This window comes from Carassius carassius, chromosome 42 (genome assembly GCF_963082965.1).
Source record: "Carassius carassius chromosome 42, fCarCar2.1, whole genome shotgun sequence".
In the NCBI taxonomy this organism is placed as follows: domain Eukaryota; kingdom Metazoa; phylum Chordata; class Actinopteri; order Cypriniformes; family Cyprinidae; genus Carassius; species Carassius carassius.
The window spans coordinates 17,476,004-17,494,089 of record NC_081796.1 but is presented as its reverse complement, the minus strand read 5'-3'; the positions used below and the strand labels follow the sequence as shown (position 1 = coordinate 17,494,089).

The 18,086-nt window shown below is 38.1% G+C and overlaps 1 protein-coding gene across 3 annotated transcripts; it reads left to right on the top strand.

Moving 5' to 3' along the window:
* Positions 1-3,782: 3,782 nt before the first annotated feature.
* Positions 3,783-17,392, top strand: LOC132124198 (suppressor of tumorigenicity 14 protein-like). 3 transcript variants are annotated; one of them, XM_059535102.1, is made up of 19 exons: positions 3,783-4,022; positions 5,102-5,276; positions 6,369-6,496; positions 9,259-9,326; positions 10,707-10,897; positions 10,977-11,099; positions 11,464-11,683; positions 12,466-12,608; positions 12,712-12,809; positions 12,987-13,096; positions 13,202-13,335; positions 13,633-13,737; positions 13,820-13,918; positions 14,374-14,487; positions 14,730-14,849; positions 14,972-15,155; positions 15,518-15,789; positions 16,250-16,386; positions 16,461-17,392. In XM_059535102.1, exons 1-19 carry the CDS (start codon positions 3,936-3,938, stop codon positions 16,626-16,628), a joined length of 2,676 nt encoding a protein of 891 aa, XP_059391085.1. In that variant the 5' UTR covers positions 3,783-3,935; the 3' UTR covers positions 16,629-17,392. The 3 variants fall into 3 exon arrangements, with proteins under 3 accessions (XP_059391085.1, XP_059391087.1, XP_059391086.1); XM_059535104.1 differs by lacking the exons at positions 3,783-4,022; positions 5,102-5,276 and having other exon boundaries at positions 6,372-6,496; positions 10,712-10,897; XM_059535103.1 differs by lacking the exons at positions 3,783-4,022; positions 5,102-5,276; positions 6,369-6,496 and having other exon boundaries at positions 9,130-9,326; positions 10,712-10,897.
* Positions 17,393-18,086: the final 694 nt, after the last annotated feature.

The following is an 18,086-nucleotide window of genomic DNA, read 5'->3' as shown; positions in this document are numbered from 1 at the left end:
GATATATTTTGCTTGCACTTAAATTTTCTCCCTACTCACACTTTGGTTTTCTTGGCTCTCATTTCTCAGTTCTTCGCTTGTGATTGATAACATAAACTAGTTATGACACATACACATTAAAAACCATAAATAAATAAATAAAAGACAGACATATATGTTAAGCATGGCATGTAAGTGGTGGCCAGGGATGGGTGTTGTTCTGGGGGATGGGGCGTCTTTCCCTGGCAGTGGCACCCCTGTTGTGGCTTGACATGGGCTGAGGATTAAATGACTTTATATTGTAGCCACCGAGGGATCATATAAGGGCATTTTCCACAACCTTCTAAGAGACTCCAAAAGTTAATTTAGGACCACAAAGTTTCACATTAGACTGGCTGCCCATTCAACCCAAAATTGCCTTCTTGTTCCCATGATGATATTGCTTCTACAATTATGATCTGTTGACCTTTTTGTGTTGTTGACTTGAAATCATGTTAGGTAATTGGTGTGTGTGTGTGTGTGTGTGCGCGTGTGTGCGCGTGTGTGTGTGTTGAATCAGAGGGAGGTTACAGGAGACAAGCTGAGCTTTGATCATGGTTCATTCTCTTCCTTGAATGCTCTCTGATTTTAATGGTTTTGGCTCATCAGATGCACCTGTCATGGCTGAGCAGGTTATGCACATACAAATATACACTTCTGGTCAAAAGTCTGGAATAATTAAGATTGTTTAATGGTCTTGAGAAAAGTCTCTTATGATCACCAAGGCTGAATTTATTTAATTAAAAATCCAGTAATATTGTGAAATATTACATTTTAAAATATAATTTCTTAAATATGTTTAAGAAAAAAAAACAGCTGTTTTTACTGCTTAATATTTTTGTGGAAATCATTTTCCTTTTTTAAGAATTCTTTATTGAATCGAATAAGAGATAAATGAATCAATTGTTTCATACTTTTGATTAGTAGTGTGCAAGCCTATATCACTGCACACATTTTTGCACTGTATTGCAGAGCATCGGTCCTTTCTGATGAGTGGCTTATTTCATCAGCGCACTGTTTCAGCAAAGAAAGGCGATGAACGTCAGGTAGACCTACTATGTACATTTCTGAGTATCAAAGTTTAATACCTTTTTTGTTAGCAGCATTGAGCTGGTCTTAATGCAGTTTGAGCTTGTGTGATCTTTGACACTTTTAGGTTGGCAGATCCACGTATGTGAACAGCTCATTTGGGCATGCTAAACCAGGGCAGTGCCAAGCATGTGGCCGAGATCCATCGAATTGTGGTGCATGAATTCTACAGTGTGAGAAATTTTGACTATGACATCGCCCTGGTGTGCCTTCAGGAGAACAGGATGCCTGCCTGGTGAAGGGAGATAACACCCATTGGACTGGTCCCTGCTTTATGAACCGAGCATAAGCTTAGTATCTCTTTCAGAGCATTATTAAAAGGACTAATCTCTCTTGTTGATGAAAGTGAGCTGTCTCTGGATTTTAAAATAAATGATTTCTAATTCCAGGGAGATTCATGGAGTCCTCTGTCCTGTCAAGCACGCTCGGGCCGCTGGTTTCTGACAGGCATTGTGAGCTGGGGTTCCGGCTGCGGCAGACTCAACCTTTCCGGAGCTCAGACTGGATCCAAAGACATATTAAAAATTATGAAACAGCCAATAAATCCACCTTACAATGAATTATGTATTTCACACACTCAAAACAAGCCATTGTCATCTCAACAACTGTTCCACAGCAAATACATGTGTCTGTCAATCATGTAACTCCATTATATATCATTTGTCTGGAACAATGAACTTCTTGTAGTCTTTTTTCAGCAATAATTTCTGCCAAATAAAAGACCAAAAGGTTAACTTTCATAATATAGTATATATATTAAAGCTTTTTAAACTATCTAAATTACTATAGATAAAAAAATGGCATATAGTACTGAAAAAACAAGGAAACAGCAGAAACCAGCTGGTGTTCCAGCTTGGTAATAGCTGGTTTAAGAGGAGTTTTGACCACTTTTTTTGCTGGTGAGAATGGGAGGCCAGCTTGACCATCTTAGCCAGGGGTGCGTTTGCCAACAGCAACTATAGTCACAACTTCTGTCATTAACAATAGAGTTCGATGGAATATACCACCAGAGTTAGCTAACAATGCTTTTGGGAAACGCAACCCAGGTTGGGAGACCAGCTAAAACCAGATACTTCTAGATACCAACTAACACCAGCCAAGCATCTTAGGCTGGTTTCAGCTTTTTTTCCCAGCATGGTTAGTACTAAAATGTTAGCATATATTATCATATAAAATGAACAAAACTTAATTATTAAATAATATTAATAGTTTCTAGTGCTGTCAAACGATTAATCTCGTATAATCGTATCCAAAATAAAAGTATTTTGTTTATATAAAATATGTGTGTAGTGTATATTTATTTTTATATATAAATGCACAACCATGTACATATTTAAAAAATATTTACATGTAAATATATTCATATATAATCTATATTATATATAAGTATAAATATTTTATATATAAACAAAAAAATGTCTTATATATACATGCATGAGTGTTTGTATTTATTTATATATATATATATATATATATATATATATATATATATATATATATATATAAACACAGTACACACTGTATATATTATGTAGTCCTAAACAAAAACCTTTATTTTGGATGCAATTAATCACGATTAATCATTTGACAGCACTCATTGTTTTATTACACAAATTTCTGGAATCCTTATCTCAGATTGGTCAGTTGCGTCGGCTTTAGGTGGGTTAAAATATATTGTATAATGACGCTAAACTGGACTTTTCACCGTTGTCCATGGCTGTTTTTATACAGTCTATGATGGCAACATGCCGGCGGTGGCACCTGGGTAAGCCGGTAAACCACGGTCTTTCAGGGCAAATCGATATAGATCATTGGCGCCATCTTCCGACTTAAAATAGTTAATACAACCACTAGGGGTTTCTGAGCTTCTCATTTTATAAAAATGACTCGGACGACCCAATAAGAGCTGGATGTTAGAGATCTTTTTTTAAAAAAGGTAAACATGTTACTTTGTAGCTAAATATGGTAATAATGTCAAATAATGAGTGATAATTATTAATAATAGTCTATATGAAGTAGTGCTCTAATATTGTTTTTACAGTGTTTGCCTTATTGCTAGGAAACATTCAATCATTCAATCGTTCATTCATCGGTCAAACAGACATACAAGTAGGCACATTATTATATGCACAAGCATAATTTATATATATATATATATATATGCCTATATTTCTCAGATATATTTTAAAATAGTTACAGCGTTGAGATTTTAAAATAAAAGCACCCCCATCCAAATCAAGGATGATAACACATACGATAAATACTCTCATAAAAAGGAAAATGTCCTAATTTTGCCCAGGAATCGTTAGTCATCACTACAGTGTGCTGCAGTGTGCACTTTGTTCTCAGGCTGCACGCCTCGGTGGCTCGTAACGTGAGACACGGGGGAAACAACGGAATATTTCATCCACACCGACTCCTGTTTAACAAATATGTTTAGCTATGCGCTGATGTTTTTCATCCCCAGGAGACGGACCGCTGTAATGATGCATTCTTCTCCGCGATTAATTTAATGAGGCTCTAATCATGTAACATCAGACTGCCCATTGTGGCCCATGGCACACGCACACCACGGGATAAGTTTGCCCACAATTTCTATCGCACGGATGGCTATGTGGATTGTACCTGCACATAGTGCTCCCTTTGTGCCGCGGTGCATGCTGGGTGCCGTGCAGCACCTGTTGGCGGAGGGGCACGGAGAGTGACTGCTAGCAGCGCCAGACCCGCTCAGGTCGGGTTTCTCCGGGATCGCAATACGTTTGCGGGCTGATTTGTCTGCCCGAGGTATTGTTCTGTATCGCTGCATCGGAGCCATAAGAGAGCGGGCCATGAGGACTTTTCCCCAAAACAGAAGCTGCGAAGTTTACAGCGTCTCTGGTTTAGGAGCCTGCGCCCCCGCCGGTGCACCTACACAGGTAGGAGACCCTCCATCAGCACCGCGCGCGCACGGACGCCGCGACTAGAGCGAATTCACCACCTAATTTTACACATTTTAAGAACACATTTTATCTTAAAGCAAATGGAAATAAAAATTAGAAATACACAAATCATATCTAATTGTAAATTAGTCACTCAAAGTTGGTGCAAATGTAGGATAGTCTGTGCAAATCTTTGTTGGTCCAATAGAATTACAATTGAAAGCCATGATTGTATTAGTTTATTTAGTTTTTGTAAAACACATAGATGAAACGCTTTCATGGATGTTATATATAAAAAGAACATACTAATTCAGATTATGCATTTTCAGAAATGCCTTGTAATTTCAAAGGTCTTGTAACTTCTGTCATCTATGGTTCCATGAAGAACATTTAACAGCTATGGACCGTTTCCATTCTTTAAAAGCTTCTTTATTGTGGAAGAAGTTTCCTTAGAATTTTACAATGTTCTTCACACTAAGAAACAAAAAATGGTTCACACTAAGAAAAAATAACTGTTCACTGAAAAGTTCTATGAGAAACCAAAATTGGTTCTTCAACAGAATCACTGTGAAAACCCCCTTTCGAATCTTTCTTTTAAAGAGTTTCCAGTTCCTTATTGGTTAAACCGATGTGTTCCAACCAACCCGTTGTTCCAACACCCCCCACTCTTATACAAACTTACAAGAGGTATTTTAAGCTCATTTTAGCAGTTATAATAGATTTAAACCTTTTAGTTTGACCACTGGGTTGCCTGTGTCTAAACGTTGGTCTTGATAGTCTCTTGAATGTGCTTGTCAAAGATGGAGTGCTGACACCGCTGAGAGGGGCCGTGGGAAAGCAGACCCTCAAATTACGCTTTGTGCGACTCCACAGGGGAATCCCACTAGGATATCCTAGTTCCGTGACCCCTTCCTCCTAATGAAAAGGTGTTTAGAATGATCCGGCAGGAAGCCCATTAAATACGACACATAGGTTGTTGTAGGGTGACAGAAAGGTTGTGATAGTGATCATGACTAAAGAGTAGTATGCTGTCTCACCAAGTGACATTAAGGCTAAGTTTCTCAACTTCTGTTTAGGAGGACTTTGTGACGAAACCCACCCAGACGACAAGTCCATCTAGCAGCGAGTCTGACATCAAGAGCCCGGTGGGCAAGAGAGCAGATTGTGGGGCATGGAGTAAGTGGGCGCTGAGAGTCTCCCCCCTCCTCCCTCTCTCGGCTGCCATTGCACTGACTCTCCATTTCCTTGCATGTAAGTTAAGACCCTCTGCTGTAGAGGAATGCTGAGATTATGATCTGGTATGTTCCAATATAGCTAGTCAAGCTTCTCATCCTTGGCTGTCCAAGGAGACAAGGAGCTTGAAAATGTTCCTGTTTTGTTTGCTACGCAAATACACTGAGCTGCTAGATATGTTTTTTAAAATTATTATTATTGATATGATATATGTGATCCTCAAAAGATAGTTGGACATGTCTTTGGATACTGAAGTCACACTTTAAAAATGTATGAATGTCATTGTGTTAGATATGAAAAAAAAATCCTTTTGTCAGGACTAAATTATTTCATTTTGAATTTACTGTTAATTAAAGGATCCCAAAATTAGTTTAGTTGATTTAGTGTTCCAATCATTGTTAAATAATGTGATTAAATAATGTTTAAAAGTTTGGGGTTGGGAAAATTAGTGAATGTTTTTGAAAGAAATCTCTTATGCTAACCAAAACTGCATTTATTTAATTAAAAAAACAGTAAAAACAGTAATACTGTGAAATATTAGTCCAAATTAAATTAACGTTTTCAACTGTAATGTATTTAAAAATGTACTTTTTTCCTGTTATGGCAATGCTGATTTTTCAGCAGCCATTCATCAATATTTAGTGTCACGAAATCCTTCAGAAATCCTTCTAATATGCTGATTTTGGTGATTTCTTATTAATGTTGTCAATATTGAAAACAGTTGAGTTGCTTTATGTTTTGGTAAAATCAGAAGAACACCATTTATTTGAAACAGAAATATTTTATAACATTGTAAATCTATTTATTGTTACTTTTGATCAATTTAATGAATTTAATGGACCCTTGCTGAATAAAATTATTAATATTATTAATAACTTACTAACCATCTAATATTTGTAGTGTATGTATTATTTAAGCATTACAAACTTTTTTGCTTGAAAGGTATCTGTGTGCTTTCTTAAAATAAATGTCACATGATTTGAACTGTATTCCTACATTTAAAGTGTACCGATACCTTTTGGGGCTGTTGTTCATTGTGTTAATCAACATTTAAACTTTTTTAAAGTCTGAATATATCATCCCTTAATATGTGTGTTCCTGTTCCCACAGCCTCTCCATCGCTCTCAGTGTTTTACCTTGGAGGAAGCATCGAGTTCTCCAACCTCAGCTTCTCTCCAGACCTGGCAGACCCGTCGTCTACACAGTTCCGCCTCCAGTCTCAGGCGCTAAGCCATTACGTAAGCATAAACATACATAACGGTCTCTCTGTGCTGCCCTCGACAACAAAGCCGGTTTCTCCGTGATCTCTCCGGAATGCGGCCTTTCTCCAGAGACCACTCAAGGAACGATGCTCGTCCCTGGCACTTTCAAACCCAAAGTCCGCCAGAGCTGCAGGTCCAGTGGTGCGCTCGTTCCTCATTGTCACCCTTTTAAATGTAAAGCAGGCTCTGCTCAGTCTTCGGCCGCTCCGTGGCCCTCTTAAATGTAAAGCCAGCTGTAACCGGAGCCCGGCTCGGTGTGAGGTGGTGCGGTGAGACCGACCCCCAGAGGACTGTGGCTTTTCAGGGCCGAGGACAAGAACAGTGTTTGTGAGAGGGACAGGGCCCAGGCAGGCTGAGTGAGAGGAAGAGCAGTCCTTCAATAAAAACATTGTCTGTGAGCTTCCTCACACACAATCAGATGCTCTGTATGTACCTCTTTGCTGAGAGGCTGCAGCCAGCGAAGAAAAGATAGGTAGACCAGGGGACAGAGTAGGCCAGGAGAGAGAGAGAAAGTAAGGATTGAGAGCGCAGGAAAGACTGGGCCAAAAAAAACAGTATCATGGGAATAGTTGGCATTTGTGTCTACATTAGGCGTGAGATTAATAGAGGCCGATGAGGAAACTGGCCAAGTTTGAATTTTCGTCCAGCGTGATGCTCTAACTAGCCTAAATGTAACCTGTGTCATGGCTATAATCCCGTTTAATTTCGAGCGAATGTGATTGTGAGAAGTGACAGCGTACAAAGTGAGATTAAAAAAAACTCATAAAACTCAGTCTAAACTCACTGCCCGCCCCTTCCATCCAGCACTCCGGGATGACATTGAGCTACAGACAATGGCGCCGTTGTTGCCCAAAGCTCTTGTTGCTCAAAGCCAATCGCACTAGAACAGTGCTTTTGTGCCAAGGCTGCAGGTCTCGCCTGGGCCACTGATGTCCAGAGGTGGGTAGAGTACCCAAAAACTGTACTCAAGTAAAAGTAAAAGTACTTCTAGAAATATTTACTCAAGTAAAAGTAAAAGTACTAGTCTTGAATAGTTACTTGAGTAAGAGTAAAAGAGTATCGGATAAAAAATCTACTCAAGTAGTTAGTTACTAGTTACTTTGGGTCATATATACTGAGCCTATTTTTATTTAGATATATAGATAAAATGTATGTAATGTATGTGTGCGTGTATAAATGTATATATTTCATCAGCCTTTACTCCAATTTATGTAATTTATTATAAAACCCTGTCTGTTTACTTAAGTAACAGATATAGGTGTCATGCCATAACATATTTTTAATATGACTGACTTTATATTAAATGTGAATTTTACATTGAAAGTTAATGTGATATAAATATTGCTACTAATCTTTCATTGTTCAGAAAGAGAGCAAATAACATTTACATTATTAAAGATCATTTTCACTGACAGTCTAGATTTCAATCACTCTCAGAAACTGCCATTAAAATCACTGAAACTGTTAACACTGTGAAATCAATATCTTAATTAAAGATTCGTACACACATCTGCACTTTGTTGTTTCTGACGAGAGAATTCGCCAGAAAGAGGTATTCAGTCAGTGAGCGAGTGAAGGAAGCACCGGCATTTTAGCGATGACTCATCGGAACACCTCTGATTGGCCAATGCTTTAATAAGCTCAAAAGAATCATGTGTGATTGGTTATAATGCGCAGCGATGTAAAAACGCATCTATCTCTGGCTCAGCGCCAGCAAGCGATCACAGATCTGAATTTAGCAGCAGATGATGACTTGCTGAACCTCCTCGCACCGGTGTGATTGTATTAAAATTAATAAAATCTTAATCGGCTATTTTTTGTCTTTTGAAAGCTGCATTCAACTTGACTCCCCTCTGTTATAAGCCACACACGTACAACAAACTAATGTCACAGTGGTATCGTGTACTGTAATCGAATGTAGCCCAAGTTATTACCTGTTAAACAGTAGACAGCACACGTCGTGTTCATCTAATAAAGATCTTCATCGCTAGCAAATAGCCTTTGCAGATTTGCTTTCAATTCAGTGCAGTTCCATAGCCCCGTTTTCAACGCTGCTGTTCTTAAACGTTACAACTCCGAGTGAACCACTTCAGACGCTCAGCGCACGCGGCAGGGAACTGAACGAATCATTTAAACTGATTCATGAACTAATTCACTCGTTTGCCAACTGGTTTGATAAAGCCTTTGAACAGAATCGACTCAAAAGAATGAATCATTCGCGAATGGGCAGCGCTCATTGCCCAGAGAAAAGTAGACGGCGCGTTTGGAATAAACTGAAGCATTTATAACATTTATTGCATTAAGATAAAGTAACGAGAGGAGCGTCGCCCACAGTAACGTAGTAAAAGTACAGATTTTTCCTCAAAAATTTACTCAAGTAAGAGTATAAAGTACCCATCTTTAAATATACTCCGAAAAGTATTAGTTACCCCAAATAATTACTCAAGTAAATGTAACGAAGTAAATGTAACTCGTTACTACCCACCACTTCTGATGTCACACCTTCTTCAATGATGTCACGCCTTCCGTAGCTCTGATGTCACTGAGACGTCTCAAAATACTTTTATACCAGGCAGAAACTTTGTGACCTTGGTAGATGTTATCAGTGGTTTGTTTACGGTTTTCAGAAATAGATTGAGAATGGAAATAGAATAGCGGCTGATGTTTGTCATGATAATTGTTTTTGTTTTTTTTATCATCTCTTTACTTCCTTTCGGTTGATGTGCCGCGGATGTAAGTTCTCAGAGTTGTATGATTCTTCACCATGGAGTTCGTATTATCAGCACTCAGGAATTATTGCATTTAGGTGAGTTCGTACATGAACACAAATATCACAGTATGTTAATAAACTAAATTAAAATGAGCCTTTTTATCCTTTTTATTTCTGAGCAAAAATGCGGAATGGTTTCTGATTGGCTAAAAAAGTGTGGCCCTTTTTATTTATTAATTTATTTTTTTTGCAGAGATTAGAGTTCTTAGAAACAGTTGTGATTTCTTAGACATCTATTGCAGTGATATCTGTCAGAAAGTAAGGACATTTTATGCATGGTATTTAAAAAGAAAATTATGCATGGTATTTTATACAAATAAAAAAATTATATATATATATATATATATATATATATATATATATATATATATATATATATATATATATATATATATATGTGTGTGTGTGTGTGTGTGTGTGTGTGTGTGTTTATTTGTTATTGGTTTTATTTTATTCCCTTTTGATGATCAATTTTCAAACTTTACCTAAAATTTGTTTATCTAAAAATGTATATATATATATATTTATTTTAGATTTATTTAAATGAACAGAAATATATATATGTGTTGTAGTTTTAGTTTCCAACATCTTCAGCAGTTTGTCTTATAGTTACAGCTGTTGTTCACTCATGCAGATGTTATGTCTGGTACAAGTAGCAAATCTAATGTGATTTACTTCACTTGTATGCCAGTCCTGCTCTAATGTGGTCACTTGAGGTCATCTGCTATACTCAGTGCACTGGTTTCTCTATAGTCTGTTAGTGCTGGCACAGCATACCAATAGCCTTTAGTCTCTCATCTGCTGCCATTCAATGCTATATGAAATGTGCAGAATACTAAGTGTGTGTTTTTTCTTGTAGTTTTGAATGTTGAATGAAGGCCTTTTTAGGGTGACTTTGTCAGGCATCGTTCCACCTGATCCTTTTTAAATGTGCACCTAATAAGCTTTCATGTACAAAAAAGATTTTTTTAAATAAATGAATATTTATTAAGTAAATACATTTATAATGTTACAAAAGATTTCTGTTTCAAATGTAACACTGAAGACTGAAGTAATGGCTGCTGAAAATTCAGCTTTGCCGTCACAAGAATACATTACATTTTAATTATTAACATTTATTTTTGCATCTAAATGCAAATAAATGCCATTAGACACTTCTTTAAAAAAAAATTACAAATCTGATGAACACCAAACTTTTAACAGCAGTGTAGGTATGATGCCTCATTGCAACTGTGCTAACTTAGTATTCATTTTCCCAGCATCATTATTTTGGTCTGATTCTGTCATACATTTGGCGCCTGTTAAAATATGCATTTTCCCCCTGTAGCACATGACTGAGATTTAAAGCCCATGAACTCAAACGAAATCAGTTTTAGTTGTTTGCATCTTGTTAAAAGTCATGTGTCCTGATGACAGTGAAGGAGTGGAAGGTCTTTGTGTGTACTACTGGAGTAAATTCTCTGCTCCTCCCGCTATTGCTGAGGAACTCCGGAAAGTGAACCCGTCACGGTTGCAACGGCGTCTACCTGGAACCAACAAGGTCCTTTTCAGCAGGAATGAGGAACGCTACTACATGGAGAGGGATGGGGACACACTGCGTCTGCTGGGTTAAGAGCATTTCATCCCTCTGTTTTTGTCCATTCTGAAGTATGGAAAACATCTTAACATATCTTCCTGTGTCTGAAGGTTTGAATCCAGATGACAGTGGTGATGCAGATGATGAAGATGATGAAGATTCTGATGACAAAGCGGAAAAAATAAAGAACCCAAACTCTTTACAGAGTGGCAAGTGGCAGTTGGGGCTGCAGGGTACAACCATAATACACTGTAAAGCCTGTTGAGTTTACTCACATGATTTATGAACACTGACTCATTTGAGCTGCCAAATGTTGGTTAAACTAAGCTCTTCTGTATCCTCCATGATACATCATACAGTGAGTGAAGAAAAACACAAGTTACTCACGCATAGGTAAGGCAATTCAAATGCAACCATGTCCCATTAATCCTCTGAGTAAACTCTGCATGCAAGTCCTTCAACCAGGCGGGTTTTACAGTGTACTATCACTATAAGACTATTATTCTGTCATGAAAACTCCCCTACAATCATTATTTTGGTTGTATTCTTGATTTATTCACTCATTTTAATCATCTCTTACTTCCATCTGCCTAACAGCCATGTCTTTTGACCTGTACGCTAAGTATGGAAACAATCGCACACTCAGTCTTGTCAGTCCGAAGAAGCCGTATTACCAGTGGAGGCTTCGGGTGCCGTCTGGTCACGTTGTGCGGCTCGTCATTCTCACACTTCAAGGGGTGACACCAGGAAGCTGCTCTGCCAACAAGCTGTCTGCTTATGATTTCTTACTGCCGCTTCAGAACAAGATCATCGCCAGGTGAGTGGGACAGCACAAAATCCGCTTTTGTCCATTTGCATACATGTAGCATACATTTCCTGGCCTAAATGTTGTGTTATTCATTTAATTATAATATTCAGAGGTGGTTTGTTCACCAAAAAAAAATTTAAATGGTCTATCTTGGATTACAAAGAAAGATATTTTGTAGAATCTCCATCCTTTTTAATAGCTTTTTATAAGCTCTTTAGCTCTAAAAATGGCAAAAAAGCAATGTAAAAGTGTTCCTCATAACTTCATTACTACTGTACTCGAATGTACAAGATTGAGGGAAGTGATATTTTGAAAATGTTTTTGAAAGACATCTCCTATGCACTCTAAGGCTGCATTTATTTGATCAAGAATACAGTAAAAACATTAATATTGTGAAATATTATTACATTTTGTCACATGGTCCTTGAAATCATTCTAATATTTTGATGCTCAAGAAACAGCTCTTATGATTATCAGTGTTAAGCCATTTTTCTGAAGACCTCAGGTGTAGCTCTCAAATCTCATTAAAAAATTCAAATATGTCACATCAAGACATTGCGCAACAGGTTAGATGTCAATGGTCAGACATGTGAGCACAATATGGCATGAATTAAATCGAATATCATAACAAATGAGATTGGAGTGTACAAATAATGTAAACATATGGTGCTTTTCTTTCTCCAAAAGGATGTGATCCTCTCCAATCTATCCATAAATGCAGTTTTCTTTTCATACTGTCAGTCTCATAGTATAGTTCCCTAAACCTCAGTTAAAATCTCTTTTCTTCTCAGATGGTGTGGTCTGCCAATATCAGGAACATCCCCTGTAATGAAGCTGACATCTTCTGGAAACGTCATGCTTGTCACATTTTCTTTCAATCGTCAGAGGCAAGGAGCCATCTTCAAAGCTTATTTCCAGGCTATACCCAAAACAGGTGTGTGAATTGGCGGTCAACACGATCTGCTGTCATTTTAGTCATTATTCTGCTCTGGTTTTAGAAATTCTTTGGTTCCGAGTCACAGTTTTTTTTTCTGTAGAATGTGGTGGTTTCCTCACTGCGTGGAACGGCACAGTGACGTCACCTTACTACCCCGCCTACTACCCTCCAAATGTGGACTGTAACTGGAAAATCAGGGTGAGCTAAGGCTAAAGGTTTTCCCATGTATCCCATGAGCCTCTTGCCCAGTGTTAGCATGCATGCACTATGAATCCCATTCAGGGCCTGGATGCTTCCTCTTTGAGACGAGGAGCGCGGGGTGGCTGATGCTTTTGTGTAAGAGTGCGCCCTTTGAGAGTCTGGTTTCTCTTTTAGGCTCCGTTGCCGGGATACCTTCTCTCTGTGACCATTGTGATGCTAGACATTCAGGATTCACCCTCCTCGAGCACCTGCGAAAAAGATTGGCTGGAAATAGGTGGCGTCAAGTAAGTGTCATGTCATCCAAGTATTCATTAGAATCATATCAGGTGTTTTTGCTGAGCTGCTAGTGCATTTGTGTGCATGTGTATGTTTTTCTTACACTTCCACAGACTCTGTAACCCGATTGGGGACAGCAGCAGAAAGAGGATCTACTCCTCACCTGTCCTGCTGCACTTTCACTCGGATGAGTCTTTGACCCATAAAGGTTTTTACCTGATCTACAGGGCCTTCTCTCCTGAAAGTGGTGAGTCCTTATGTGGTTTCTAGGAAAAGCATATTAAAGTTTTTTATTTATTTTTTATCTTGTAAAGGAACTTTATTTATTTTTACCCAAGTTACCGGGGTATTAATGGAAAAAAATGACTTCTGAAAGTTAAATTTAAACTATCCATTTGTTGAAAAATAAAAATTGAAAATTACTTTGAGGCCCAAGAATTCTTAACCAATCATGGCATTATTTTATTAAGAATTATAAGCTAATTGATCAGAGCACAAATGTACACTCCAGTAAGCAATGCTCATGCTCATTCTCCCAAATTAGCATGTCCGAGGCAGTTTCGCTGTGGAGATGGCAAGTGTATTCCTCTAAGGAAAGTGTGTGATGGAGAAAAAGACTGTTCTGATGGACGAGATGAGGCTAAATGCAGTAAGTGCATGAGTTTGACTTCCCATGCATTCTTGTAAGCCAAGCATTGTTGTCTTATTTAACACTATTCTACTGTAATTAGACACATGTAAACGAGGAGAAGTTTATTGTATGGGTCAGTGCAGACCACACAGCCAGTGTAACACCGCATGTGGTGACAGCAGTGAAGAGAATAACTGTGGTAAGAATGTCTTTTTATTAATCCTTAAGAAGATTAAATACTTCAGCATGCACAATTCCTGTCTTCCTGGATTCACTGATATTCAGAGACATCTATTTTCATTGCTACAGATGTGTGGAGAGAGTTTGTGGTAAGATCTGCCTATGTTTTGGTGTGCATGTACTGAATATATGTGTGGTCACATTAGCGAAAATTTGTGTGCAAGAACGCGTTCATTGTTAATGGAGTAAAAATGTATAAAACACTGCTCACACATGAGTCACTTTCAATTTAAGCAGCTTTCTGCTGTTCAGTGAGGCAAAGTTGCTTGACTAACTTTTAGGGAAATTTTAACTTGAAAATCCCCAGTTCCTATTGAAATTATGTACTATTTTGCCTGCAAATTTTTGCCAAGCAATGAGACAATGACCAACAACTTTTATATTTTGTGTGTGTTCAATTTGCCCACCTTTTAGGAGGTAAATGCTATCATATGTGCTCAAACAAAATCTGCCTCACCAAAGCTTCAGTGTGTGATGGGATTGTGGACTGCAAAGACCGCAGCGATGAACTCAACTGCACAAGAGCATGTGAGTAAAACCCACTTTACCTAACCGTTCCACTCTGTTTCTTCATCTTTCCATGCTTACTGGCCCAAAACAAATTTGCACAATCAAGCCACATGGATTTCAGTTTGAACACATTCATAACAAACACACATGAACAATGACACAATCACAAAGATCATATGTCATTAATGCTCATTATATGTCCTCCAGTTCTTTAATTTTTATCAGTGTTGCAGAGTATTCTATCTCTCTGATCATTGCAGTTTCAAAAGGATGCTCTCCTTCCTCCTTCAAATGTGCCAGTGGAAAGTGTTTGAGTAAGATCAACCCGGAGTGTGACGGAATTAAAGACTGCAAAGATGGTTCAGATGAGTTGCGCTGTAGTGAGCATTCTCATAGAATTACAAATTACTTCAATTTATTATTATAGGTGGTTACATTTTTCATGCAAGCAAGATTGTTTGCTTGCATAACAAATCTTACAAATGTCCTGCTGTGCATGTAGGTTGTGGCACAAAGCCCAGGAAGAGGGCAAAGATTGTGGGTGGAACAGATGCCCAGGCAGGCTCATGGCCGTGGCAGGTCAGCCTCCAAATGGAGCGCTATGGTCATGTGTGCGGGGCATCTCTGGTGGCCAGCCGCTGGCTCGTCTCTGCAGCTCACTGCTTTCAGGACTCCGATGCAATCAAGTGAGCTTTTATTCAGGCACATGAACTACTGTTCAAAAGTTTGGGGTCAGTATTAGATATTAGTATTTTTGTTCCACTAGGACACATTCAATTGTGATTAGTAATAGTAAAGATTTCTATTTCAGATAAATGCTGCTCTTTTGAACTTTTTTTATTCAACAAAGAATCCTGAAAAGAAAAGGATCATGTGACACTGAAGACTGGAGTAATGACTGCTGAAAATTCAGCTTTGGCATCACAGGAATAAATTACATTTTAAAATATATTAAGATAGAATATAGTGTTTTATTTAAGTCTATTGTCACTAGGACTCCTAAATATTTGAGGCTCCAGCTATAAAGTGTTTTCTAATTTTTTGGCAGGTATTCTGATGCGCGATCATGGAGGGCCTACATGGGCATGCGAGTTATGAACTCGGTCAGCAATGCAGCAGCCACCAGACAAATCCGCCGCATTGTCTTGCATTCGCAATATGACCAATTCACTTCCGACTATGACATTGCCCTTTTAGAACTAAGTACCCCTATCTTTTTCAATGAGTTGATACAGCCCGTCTGTGTTCCTGCCCCCTCTCACGCCTTCACCTCCGGAACCAGCTGCTTTGTCACTGGATGGGGGGTTCTGACAGAAGAAGGTATGACACGTTGTAGAAACTCATTCAGAACAAACAATTACTTCTTGTTGAGTTGAAGCAAGGCAACATTAGCAACACTTTCTTGAAAAACATGATTCATACGATGACTAAATATGAGAAAAATGCATTCTAAAGATATCATCTTTGACCACATCCATTGAAAAAAATCCCCAGGATCCCCATCAAAATGTCAAAGTCACACATTAGATATCCCACCCATCTTAGTTGGTGAATGGAAACTACAAGAAATATACTTATATTTGCTAGGGAGCAAAATTATTTCAAAATGATTATAAAATGCATGCCAGACTAATAACAAATGAGTTTATTTTCATATTTTAAGTATTTTTATATCAGCAGAAGTGTTTTAGAAATATGTCAGATTAAACAAAGAAACTGTTGCAAGCACTGTTTCATGCCATTAAATGCATTGATTTAAACTAAATGCTTCTGATTTCAGGTGAACTGGCCACATTGCTGCAAGAGGCCACCGTTAGCATTATCAGTCACAACACTTGTAGTAAAATGTATGATGATGCGGTCACTCCCAGAATGCTTTGCGCTGGAAACATTCAAGGAGGAGTGGATGCTTGTCAGGTTAGTGTGTGTGCTTCTGTGTTCACTGTTTGTCAGTGTTCACCCTTCATATATTCACATCTATGTTCACACAGGGAGACTCTGGGGGACCTTTAGTGTGTCTGGAACGTGGCCGGAGGTGGTTTCTAGCAGGCATTGTGAGCTGGGGTGAGGGCTGCGCCAGACAGAACCGGCCTGGAGTTTACACACGTGTCATAAAGTTCACAGACTGGATTCAACAGCAGACGAAAGGCCAGGTGTGACTTATGCACGCATGCATATATTTACACCAGAGAACAGGTGATTGGCCCACGCTCAGTTGCATGTGATCGAGGTGCACCGGCCCATCATGGTTCCCAGACACATAGCAAACATCAACACCTCTGCATCGGAAGCAATTTTCCACCAATTCCTGTTGCTCAGCATTTGAAACCTCTACCCACGGTCTGCCAGCAGCGTCACTCCCCTCCCTCTGTTATTCTTTATGCCCCGAAGTCATATGAACCACCTACAAACCAACTGTACTCTATAAAGCCTCGACAGTGGACTACTAGTGTAGAGATTGAGAAGATTATTTGCGGTGGAAAGAGTTCTCTTGGTAAGATTTGTGTTATTTGCATACAGTGGCTAAATATTAGTTTTCATTCATTGTTTAAGAATGATATAAACCCTCCACTTAATGGTCCATTACAAATATGTCCAACTGTGAAATTGATCGCATGTCTGAAAATATGACCAACATTAATTTTAGTCATTATTGTTACTGTTTTGCATGTTTTTATTGGGTTTTTGATATCACAAATGATTGTTGGCTTCTTCTTCATTGGGAGAAAGCAGTGGCAGCCCTTAAGACTCTCTCTACTGGTCGTGATTTGACATTACATCTTACTCGGTATTTCTTTAGTTATGCATACATTATGATCTGTATACCAGAAAACCAGATGTAAATGTCAAAACTGAGCAAATGTTGATACTTTATATTAGGTATATGAAAAATAGAGCTATATTAAAAAGAGGTGCTATATTACTTCCACTCTGTGATTTTTTTTTTAATGTAGTTGCGTGTTTCAATTTAGAGTAATTCATGCCTGAATGTTACTTGTTTCTTTCTGAGTTAATGTGAATGTAATCATTGTTATATATATGTAATATGTATTTAGAGGTATGAAAACTCACAAATGAGTCTCAATTGTTCCTCCTAACTGATTTATTTTTCTTTTTCAAGAGCATTTTCTTTTGAGAAAAATGCTGAATTTTTCTCACCTTGAGATTTTCAAGAGATCTTGACATCGTTTCATCTTGACTATTGTGACAACTGTGCTCAAATGATTTAAAATGAGAGATTTCGATGTTCTTAAACATTTCTCATCAGATTCTGATACTATCCACATGAATTGACTCTTTTTGAATGACACCAGTTTTCTCATTTGTGTCCATTTTTATTTCTCCAGAGGAATTTTAGTAAAAAACATCTGAGACAAAGGTTATACTTCAAAGAAATAGAACCAAGATAAATGAAATAATACAATTTTACTCTGTTCTTTTCTGTTAATTACTGACTTTTCTGTTTATTTTGATTAACTTTCTATATTTTGCATTGTTAATGTTCAGGCTGCACGACCAAAATTTCCATTGATCCTCTCTAGTATCTCTTTTTCACTCCTAGTCTCTCTGAAAGAAACCTCAGTTGTTTCCCCTCATGGATTTACTCTCCTCTTTTA